General features: G+C 44.3%; 1 protein-coding gene across 2 annotated transcripts; it reads left to right on the forward strand.

Moving 5' to 3' along the window:
- Window positions 1-330: 330 nt before the first annotated feature.
- On the forward strand, window positions 331-10,541 carry gxylt1b (glucoside xylosyltransferase 1b). 2 transcript variants are annotated; one of them, XM_031583241.2, is made up of 7 exons: window positions 331-862; window positions 2,307-2,523; window positions 3,747-3,878; window positions 4,226-4,477; window positions 5,737-5,860; window positions 6,800-6,972; window positions 7,093-7,352. In XM_031583241.2, the coding sequence occupies exons 1-7, from the start codon at window positions 645-647 to the stop codon at window positions 7,165-7,167; spliced, it is 1,191 nt and encodes a 396-aa protein (XP_031439101.1). In that variant the 5' UTR covers window positions 331-644; the 3' UTR covers window positions 7,168-7,352. The 2 variants fall into 2 exon arrangements, with proteins under 2 accessions (XP_031439101.1, XP_012685716.2); XM_012830262.3 differs by lacking the exon at window positions 7,093-7,352 and adding an exon at window positions 8,382-10,541 and having other exon boundaries at window positions 332-862.
- The last annotated feature ends 225 nt before the right edge of the window (window positions 10,542-10,766 follow it).

Below are 10,766 nucleotides of genomic sequence, written 5' to 3' on the forward strand. Positions count from 1 at the left end.
TGAAGTTCTTTAACGTGGTAGCCTATGCTTTTAAAGTTGACTGCATGCAAACAACAGTTAGGTTGAAGTCAACTGGAATGTCGTGTGCTGAAACGACCTGTGATTTTATTGCTGTGGCTGGCAGTTGCCCATTCATGGGTGTAGATGACACTATCTGTTGTGGTCTTTAAGGCTGTAAGAGTACGTTTTACCCCCGAATCAGACATCTTGACACAACAGATCGATATGCCATATCTGATAACATTTTAATTTAGCATTACTTTTATACATTTCCAAACAAACTATTATTTTCCAAAGCGCAACCAAATCAAGAGGTTACGTTAGTGGAACGATATTAACGAGTATAGTACAAATGGCTGACCGTGCCTTTGTCTATAAATAGCCTTAAACGGTGTCTCATGGTTCACCTCCGAATAGGCTATAACCAGAGACTTTGCTATAACACGCGAACAAGCCATGGGAATATCTCTTTGCGAAGTCACCCCTGGGGACGCCCTTTTTAACGCCTGAATGCGGTGGGGGATGGTAGTGGTGGTTGGCTTGGCACCTCAAGACTACAATTGCCATGAGCTTTTGTCGATCGGTTGACCTGTCTGAATCGGCTGTCATGAATCTGAGAGTTAACCCACAATTAATTAGCCAAGATGCGGCGATACATGCGTGTTCTAGTTCTGTGCATGGTGTTAGCGTTTTTCTCTGCGCTTTATGTGTGTAGCCATCTCTCCTCGTTGGGGACATTTGAGTCCGTAGCCGTAGTTGGGGATCTTGCTTTCTCACGATCCGCTTCCCTGCAAAGCGACGTCGGGAAGATAGCTAGGCAATGGCCGGAGACAAGGGGCCCAGGGGATCTGCAGGATTACAGGTAAGATAAAGTCTTTAAAAGCAGTTTCTTAATCATTCTCAGGCCCGAGTCATGCAAAAGAACAGGTCGTATTAAGAACTACTGGTTTAGTGACTATGTAACCCCCAAGGGAGCCAATGTTGCTATGGAGGCGCAGAGGACCCCACGAGAAAAGTTCAATACGAAGTTACGTTAAAAATGGTCGGACAATATTGTTCACAGATTATCTCAATCTGTAGCTACTCTGTTAAACAATATAGTGTTACCTCCAACATTGCTTTTGTTTACAATGCATAGGCTCCCCGTCAGTGAATCGACCAGACGAATCGCCTTCCAATGTATCGGAATGTCTGATGGCTAGTTTGCCCGCTGGCTGATGCTAGGCTTCACAGATTCAGACACCAGTATAAAGGGATTACACATGTTGTTAAGTGTGCTTTATTGGTCTGTTATGAAATAGGTGAACATGTTTGGCGCTTAGGTGTCCATAAACTATAAACTTAAGCCATGTGTGTCTGTGTAGTAAACTGCCACGAACGTCGAACGTTTTATAGGGCTTGAGTATCAAGTTCAGTTACTTGTAGACTAGGCGAACAGGAGATCCATGTTGGCCTACACTCAATTTATAGCACACAGAGTTAAAGGTGTACTTTCTAATGTTGTGTAAATAAATTCTATAAATATGAAAACATTTAGGCTACTTCCACTTTACAAGTCCACTAGCCAGTTTTATTAGGTGGAGGTTTTGGTGTCTGTGGCTGTGAACTCTCATTTGTCGTTTCCCTTCTGAATTCTTCAGAGGGCCTCCCTCAACAACACGCTAGTGTGAAACTTTACCACTGAAAGCATCCTCAGTTGTCACACGTATCTGTGTTTGAGTTGTGTTTGAATTGTGTACGAGATCCCTGCCCTGGTGCAGTAATTGTTTTAACGGAAAGAATGGGCTACAAACAATTTAAGTAGTGACAGTAACACAATTAAAAGTCATTTGAAATTCCCTAATAAACATAAATAAAGTTGGCATTTACAATACCTGTGTTTTGACAGTAGGCTACTATCCTCACGGTGGAACACTGGTTTACACTCGCATATTTATTAGTACTAGAGACCTATATAAGGACTTTGCTAGCTCAGTTCTCTGTTTTTCTTTGTAAACACTGCCCCCTCGTGGTAAATACATTAAAATGCTTGCACGTTTGAGCACTACAATAATCAGGCTTCAGAGCTTTGATTTAGCTTTTTTAGGAGGACCAGCCTGTCTGTCCAGATAGTTTATCACAAGTGAAGGCAACGAATGTAAAATGTGCAGACCCCAGACTATGTGGTGATTTGATGAATAATGCAAATGACGTGATAAACCTGTAACCAGCAACCACCAGCCAAGAGAAGCTTTATCGTATGTGAGGATAGGTGTTAAATAATACTCAAGTGAACCCCAGTTTATAGGTGCATGTCCTTTAAACAGGCACGGTGCTGGGGATACTGGCTCCTCCAGCGCTCCTCCCCCACCTCCTCAGAGGGGGAGAGGGAGAGAGGAGCCCATGCACCTGGCAGTGGTGGCGTGTGGAGACAGGCAGGAGGAGACACTGACCATGCTGAAGTCCGCCATGCTGCTCAGTGCCAGACCAGCGAGCTTCCACATCTTCGCTGAGGAGCAGCTTCACCAGGGCTTCAGGGATCAGGTGGGTGGTCGTGTCTCTCTGGGCTTCTGATCGTGTGGACTGCGATGAGCAGCCACCATGTTACCATAGTGAGAAAGAGAGAGGGAGAGAGTGTCAGAGAGAGCTCTGTCAGGTAACAATAATAGTTGTTAAATTATTATTTTTTTTAAACACTTTTGGGAAACGCACCCTAGTCTTTTCTGATCATTACAACAATTCAACAGAGGGTGACAACAAACAAATGCAATATAGTTTAAAGAAAACAAACGCAGTATAGTTTAAAAAAAAAAAAAAAACGCAATATAGTTTACAAAAGTCACCATTTCATTTTGAATTGAGTATTTGTTGTACTCATATGTATGTGTAATCTGACTAGATCGTTCTAAAGTGTGAAGTCTCTTGAGAGATGAGGAGAGTGGTGTAGCTCTTAACTCAGTCTGCGCCCAGATGAAAGAGGTGGAGGAAGAGGAAGAGGAAGAGGAAGCATGCAATCATCATACTTCATTTTGAAACAAGATTTCCTGTTTGTTCTACCTGTACGTGCATGTCATTGTAGTGAATGAGGTCATCTAATGAGGTCATCTAATGATAAGATGAGAGATAATGAGAGATGAGTGTGACAAAAGAAGAAGAAGACGACGAGACACACCGATCACGTGACCCTTCTCTGGAGTGGGTTTTCCATTTTTTTAAGGCGTGAGAGTATGGACTGAGATTATTTCTGATATGGAGCGAAAATACTCGTCTAGACGGAGATCGTTTTCGTTTAAAGTGACAACGAGTGTGGATGTAGCCTGACTAGACGTGTATAATAATAGTTATACATTTGATTCAAAAGCAACCCTTCCAAGTTACCCAAGGTCACTTCATATTTAGAACAAAAAAAAAATACAAATATAATCCACAAAACAGGATACAAATGTTACAGTGATTATGTCAGCCCAACGAGTTAGTTTTTTTTTTAGAACAGTTTTAAACTCAGTGGTGGCTTCACAGTGCTGGGTGTGGTAGGGTTAAAGTTGTTGTGTATGTTAATGTAATCTGGGCACATTAGTTTAAAGGTATTCTATGGGGTCATAATGATCTCTAATGTCTGGCAATTTATACCATGACGATTTATACCACGACGTTATACCATGACGACACTACATCATTCATTAACGGTCTTTGTGCTACTGATATGGCAAGTCCTCATTTTGTAAGTGAGATGGGTCATCATGTCCGTGTCTTGACCCCTCTTTCAGCTGGACTCCTGGCCCAGTATGTACCGCTCCAAGTTTAACTACACCATCTACCCCATCACGTTCCCTGGGGAGAACCAGGAGGAGTGGAAGAAACTCTTCAAGCCCTGTGCCTCTCAAAGGCTTTTCCTACCGGTAAGGCCCTCTAGTGGACGCATCTGGTAATGCAAATACTGCAGTTCCCCTTCAATGGGTGTGACTAAACACATTTAAAAAATGTATTAGGTTAAAGTCAAGTAACATTGTTGTAAAGGAAAATTCCAGACACAAGTGAAGCATCTGTCATTTACACACACTTTCAGAAGGTGGAAAAGTAGGCTGCTACCAGTAGTTTAGCATGCAGTAGCATAAGAAGTGAACAAGAAATGTCAGTGTTGCTGTCTGTGGTTGTCACAGTATCTTCATACCCCTTTCCTTCACACACACACACACACACACACACACACACACACACACACACACACACACACACACACACACAGATTCTCCTGAAGGAAGTGGACTCGTTGATATATGTGGACACGGACATCCTCTTCTTGCGTCCGCTGGAGGACGTTTGGGCGCTGCTGTCGCGGTTCAACTCCACCCAGCTGGCGGCCATGTCCCCCGAGCACGAGGAGCCTCGCATCGCCTGGTACAACCGCTTCGCCCGCCACCCCTTCTACGGCACCACCGGGGTCAACTCCGGGGTCATGCTCATGAACCTAACCAGGATCCGCGCCGCCCACTTCAAGGTCAGAGGGCAGATGTGTAGTTTGTCGTGGGTCCTCTTGCATGGTTGTGTGTATGCCAGTTTAAAGCGTATAAACTCTGTCCGTAACTTATTCCATCTTAATGTAAAAGACTTTATCTCTCTGTAATTAAAGTGTAACTTCATCTCCAGCTCTAAGCCAAACTCCACCCATTGCGTCATCCTAAAAGGTGGGCATTTTAGTAAACTAAAAATGATTAGTCTCGATCAGAAAATGAAAATGAGACTCACGTTCACACCAGTTTAAAGTCAAACTCCACCCACTGCGTAACTTTTGGAATATGCTGAAAGGTGGGCAAAGGAGGGTGTGTGTGTGTGTGGGGGCGGGGGGGGGGGGGTGTAAACTCCTGTGAATGATGAGTCTGGATCAGCAAATGAAAATGAGACTCAGTCAGGGGGCGGGGGCGGGGGCTGGGGGAGGTGGGCTGGATACGTACCAAATGGTCGTAGATACGTCATCAAGGTTCAGGATTATTTTAAACAGTAGATGGTATGTTGAGCCATTTTCAATCCATAAAATCTTTATAAAAATGGGAATTTTGTCAATATTAACACCAGCATTCGTGTGGTTCATCACCGCGTTCAGTTCATTTCTTTAGAAGGGCATGTTTATCTGATGAATCAAGTTTTTGTGCAATTTGTTTAATTTGACGCCTTAAAGTCAGAAAGTTAATTTAGAAACCCATAAAGGGCTGCTTGAAACAGATACATCCTTCAGCACAAAAATTCTCAAAAAGGGATTTATTTGAAACTTGTAATGTCATTGGAGAACAAAAGAGGGCGCAATTGCCACATGGCTACCAGGAGGTTGTGAACAGCCAATCCTTTAAATGTGGATTTAAATGTGAATCGCTCTGTGCCCGAAGCGTTTTAAGATCAGGGATACCTATGCATCTATTTCATGTCAACCTGTCAGTGTGTTTGCACTGCATTGAAATTCAGCACCCATGTTGGTCATTTAATCTGCTTCTTTGATTCAAAGTGACCCACAGCTACGCACGCAAGTAAAGGCTTTAAAATGAACAGAAATGTTTTGGCTTCCAGAGAAAAAAACTTCGTAGTGGTTGGCAGAAAGACATGTAAATACTGGCAAACATAATCGAATCCCCTGTATGTGGGGTTCCATCATTTCTGTAGATGTTGAAGCATCGTTTGCTGACTTTTTGACCAACTTTAACCACGTGCTCGGCATGAACTCTCCTGAGGATCCGTTGTGACGTGACCTCTCCCCTGTTCCCCCAGAATGACATGACCTCCGTGGGCCTGCGCTGGGGGGAGCTCCTGGTGCCTCTCTACCACAAGTACAAGCAGAACATCACCTGGGGAGACCAGGACCTGATCAACATCGTCTTCCACTACAATCCTGGTGAGACTCTCCGCCCTCTCTTTCTCCTCCAACACCAATACAGAACTCGCTGCATGTCATGGACGATAATAATGAGCCTCGTTTAATCACGGTCCTAATTGTCTTAATAGCTGAGTGGCTGTTGGTCCCTTTGTCAGGGCTTAGTAATTAGTACAGACACTGAGCTGACATTTCCACTGCCGTATGCAGATAATTGCCGTCATCAAATCGTGATTAATGTTTATTTGCCAGTGTGGATTCATTTAGCAAACGAGCCAATGACTCATCACCACTGGCCTGCGAGGAGTCGCTCAGTCAGCTCGTCCACATTTTCATGGACAACTTTTGACCTGGGAATTCATTCAATTGTGCGCAGTGAAATAATATGTTTCAAAGTACTTTTGCAACTTAATTGTTTCCGGTGACCTTTTGATAAAATTGTACATGCTTCAGCAACCACATTTAGAAACCTTTTAAAGGGCACGTGCAGACACTTTTGTGTGAAAGTGTCTTGTTGGACATGTAGTGTATACATCTTATCAGTGGGGTTGTTTTGGTGTTTTTAGCACCTTGAGAGAGAGAGAGAGAGAGAGAGAGAGAGAGAGAGAGAGAGAGAGAGAGAGAGAGAGAGAGAGAGAGAGAGAGAGAGAGAGAGAGAGAGAGAGAGAGAGAGAGAGAGAGAGAGAGAGAGAGGCGCACCATATTAAAGTAATGTAACATCAAGGTTATATGCTAGTAAATTGCAAGTCACTAACCCACCTGGGCCCATCAATATATGTATTTCATCAGGTCATTATTTTTATCAGCCAACTGAGCCTTGGGATTTTTGTTTACACTAGTACATTGTTGTTTGACCTTCCTTGCTTTATTTCTATGAGGAGCTGCAGCTGAATTACCATATTTTAGCTGTTTAACTTTTTTTTTCTTTTTTTTTCTGTTGTCCGCTTCTTTGTTGTGCAGAGAACTTGTATGTCTTCCCTTGCCACTGGAACTTCAGGCCCGACCACTGTATCTATGGTAGCAATTGTGATGCTGCCAAACAAGCGGGCGTGTTCATTCTCCATGGCAACAGAGGGGTGTTCCATGACTCCAGGCAGCCGGCGTTTAGGGCCATCTACGATGCCATCAAAAAGGTGAGACTGAAACACCCGAGACACCTCCTGTGCAATATCCATATTAGTTTCGTTATCTTAACACGAACCACCCACAGAGTTTCATCTCTTTGCATCGGGCTTCATTCACCTACTCTTCAGATGTCACTTGCAAATGAACCGCCTCAGAGATCTCCATCATGGGGGGGTTTTCTCTTCGGTCGGACATGGTTGTGAGAGTTACGCTGGCTCTTCAGAGTCTGTTCAGCTTGACATGCCAACTGAAGATGCTACCCAACTGCGTGATTGTACAGAGAGGCTAAGGTGGTAGGGAACATGGTGAGCATGATGGCTGTCTGTCGTGAAGTTGCGTGGTAAGCCACTGGGTACTCGGTCTCAAAATGAGCCTGTGTCTTTAGGCTGTTTCTTTTCAACAAGAACTAGAGTTGCAAAATGAGTGCCCAGTGTATTCTTCATAGTTTTAGTCTAAAAACCCAGACAAACACACACGCACGCACAGGCACGCACGCACTCACTCACATACACGCACACACGCGCTAACGCACACGCGCACACACACACACACACACACACACAGAGGGGCTGAGTGTGGCAGAATGGTTCTCTCTAGACATAATGTCAATGCCCCCCCGTCTACTCTCGCTGCTAATAAAGTGTTGAGCAGCCTGTCCCTCAGCATAAAACCATAAAAGCTGGGTCTGCCTGGAGCCCGTAAAAACCCTGTGAGTGCTCCCGGTCCATTTGGACGCTGGTCCATCACCCACCCACAATCAATACCCGCTGGACAGTAAATGGTGGTTTATGGCTGGAGATGTGTCTGGACATGAAGTCATAAAGACCACAGACATGGCCAGGCATGCAGACCCAGCAGAACACCACAGGCAAATCGAGACGCGTAAAAAATAAACCTTTCTGATTTCCTGAGAGCGCCATAAATGTGCTTTCATTATTGGAGAGAAAAAGGTGTGTGTGTGTGTGTGTGTGTGTGTGTGTGTGTGTGTGTGTGTGTGTGTGTGTGTGTGTGTGTGTGTGTGTGTGTGTGTGTGTGTGTGTGTGTGTGTGTGTGTGTGTGTGTGTGTGAGTGGATAACAGTTAAAAGGGCTTTCTCTGTGATTGTGATTTAATGAGGTTGACTGTTTTCTGCCACAAGGCTTTGACAGCAGAACTTTGTGTCACTGGGGCCGACACAAGGCTGCAGCTTTGGCAATTAGACAAAAAAGTTGGGAAAAGAAAAATTATATTTTTTCTTTGTCTTTTCTCTTGGTCTTTTTGTGGTTTCAAGACAAAAGCACATTCAGAATGTTTTGCAGCAAAATGTCACTCATGTGTTCTTTGCCTTTGCACAGATCGCTAATTAAGTCTTTTCTCTTGTTTTCTTTCTTTTCTCTTCTCTTCTCTTCTTTCTTTTCTATTCTTCCCCTTATCAACAGTTCCCTTTCGAGCAGGATCTGGTGAGCGCCCTGCTCGCCCCCTTGGAGGTGGAACTGAACAGGACCACTCACACGTACTGTGGACAGGTGCACCACCTGCTCACACAGAACTATGGCCCCACCTTAATAGACATCCAAAGATCCCGAGACCAAGACAGATGACCTGGGGAGGGGTGGGTGGGTGGTGGGGGTGGGTGTGAGGGGGGTGACGGCTGATTGCCTCCATCCGTTAAAGCCAGTTATGTCCGCACTCTCCACCGCTGGTGATGGTTACCACACGGTGCGGTGCATGGTTGGTTAGCAGCGGCACCTTTTTTCTTTGTTTTGACCACGTCCGAATGAACGGTGAGATCCGTGTTCTCGGCCAGGCCTTCATTAAGCTGTGATGGTGTGTGGACTGGACTGGACTGGACTGGACTGGACTGGTCGGTCTTCTTGGCGGAGCCTTCTTCAAAGTTTGATATGAAAAGGGACACAGAGGATTGGACTTGCACAGACTGGACTTCTGCAGCAGTGCTGTCGTCACTGAGCTGCTCAGGGTGGAGAGAGGAGAGGAGCAGTGTGTTGGGCTCAAGAGAGAGGAGAGGAGCAGTGTGTTGGGCTCAAGAGAGAGGAGAGGAGCAGTGTGTTGGGCTCAAGAGAGAAGGGGAGACTGGCGCAAGGAGGATCCTGAGAAATTGGTGGAAATTCTGAAAGCACAAAAAACTCTTTTATCCCACTAAACCACCGCCCTCTAAATACCTGTGAAACTGACATCTGGGCAACTGACCTCCAGATGTTTTTGCATGCCTTGAGCTCTGAATGTCAGTGTTGTTTTATTCATCCATGTAGAAACCCCCCCCCCCCAGGAACAACTGGATGTTAGTATTTCCACCTGTTGGTGGCTCGTGTTGGTTCCTCTAAGCGGATCTTGAGCACTCCTCACCATCGATCATCACTGGACGTGTCTCAGGAGTTTGAGCTCACACAGAACTGGATGACTTCACACTACTGAGCCAAATATGTTTCATCCATAACTGGGAAACAAGTCATGCTTCTGCTAAGTTTCTTTTGTGACCTAGCTAGCAGGTTAGCAGGATTAGGAAACCTCCCCCTCACCACACAGCATCCTGCTGGTTTAAGGCAGCCTTGTATAAAAGGCTGTTTCCGTTCTACACGTCTCGTCAAAGGAATAAATAGCTGTGTTGGGGAAAGGTATTGCAGTTCAGCGTCCCCTTGGCAGATGAATGTATTTACTGCTATGGCACGCTTCTTCCTAGGAGAATTAGGTCTTAGGGGTCGGGTCTGCACAGAGATGCTTACTGCCTCTTCATTTAGGTGAAGAAAGTCATTTTTACTCTCCGATGAATGTTTTTTTTGTGTGGTAATTTTGCTCTTTTGTTTTTGTGCTTGTTTGTTTTGCTGAATTTGTTTTAGAATACAAGAACGTGTATATTTTTAAAGAGTGTTGATTATTTTCAAAGAAATAGTATCTTTGTTTTAAAAGAGTTATGCATATGCGTTTATAAGTTGACATGTTGCCAAAAAAGATTTTGTACATTTCTGTGTTAGCTCTTGTTTTTAGTATTTTTTTTCGGGTTTTCAATATTCAAAATATGTGTTATTGTGTGCAACAAACAAAATACAGGGACTTCTCTGAAAAAAACACTTAATAGAACAGGAGAACCTGAGGCCTTCCCCGGTCACTTGAATAAGTCATTTTTAGTTTCCATTTCTAAATACAACAAGCAAATATGAAAATGAATGTATTTCAAACATTTTGTGATTGTTATTTGTTTCCACTAGGTGGCACTGCCTTTTCATGAGATGTGAAATTAATCATGATTGCAGGTGATATTCATGGTATTCTGGTATTCTGTAGGCTACGGTGTGCAAGGATGTTGCATCCTCAGTGAACCATCTCGGTCTTTGTGGGACTAACTCCTTTTAAACCCATCCTATCAGGAAGGCAGGTCACTATTTCAGAACAATTGATAGTCTTTCAACCTGTTATGCCTGTTCGTTCAGATATACGATCACTGGACAAGACCGTTCGGACAAGAATAACTAGATGTCGGAGGTGACTCACCGCCGTGTAAACTTGTTGGTCAAAATCAATATTATTGACTTGACTCGATTCCTGGAATGACGGGCATCCATGACATAGAAAAAACAACAGTATCCAACTGATCCTCAGTAATGTCGTTCACGCCAAATATGAAACCACTGCTAATTTATTCCACTGGGACGGGCCAGCAGTTAGATTGATCTGACTTTCTTATGGTTGTTCCATGCGGATCAATTTAACGGCTTGTAATATGCGGCCGGGCCACCTGAGACGCCGCTCCCTCCGCGCTACTTCGGGAGATGCAATAAAGCATCCGACAAAGCCATAACAAAGACCGG

This window comes from Clupea harengus, chromosome 16, assembly GCF_900700415.2.
Source record: "Clupea harengus chromosome 16, Ch_v2.0.2, whole genome shotgun sequence".
In the NCBI taxonomy this organism is placed as follows: Eukaryota; Metazoa; Chordata; class Actinopteri; order Clupeiformes; family Clupeidae; genus Clupea; species Clupea harengus.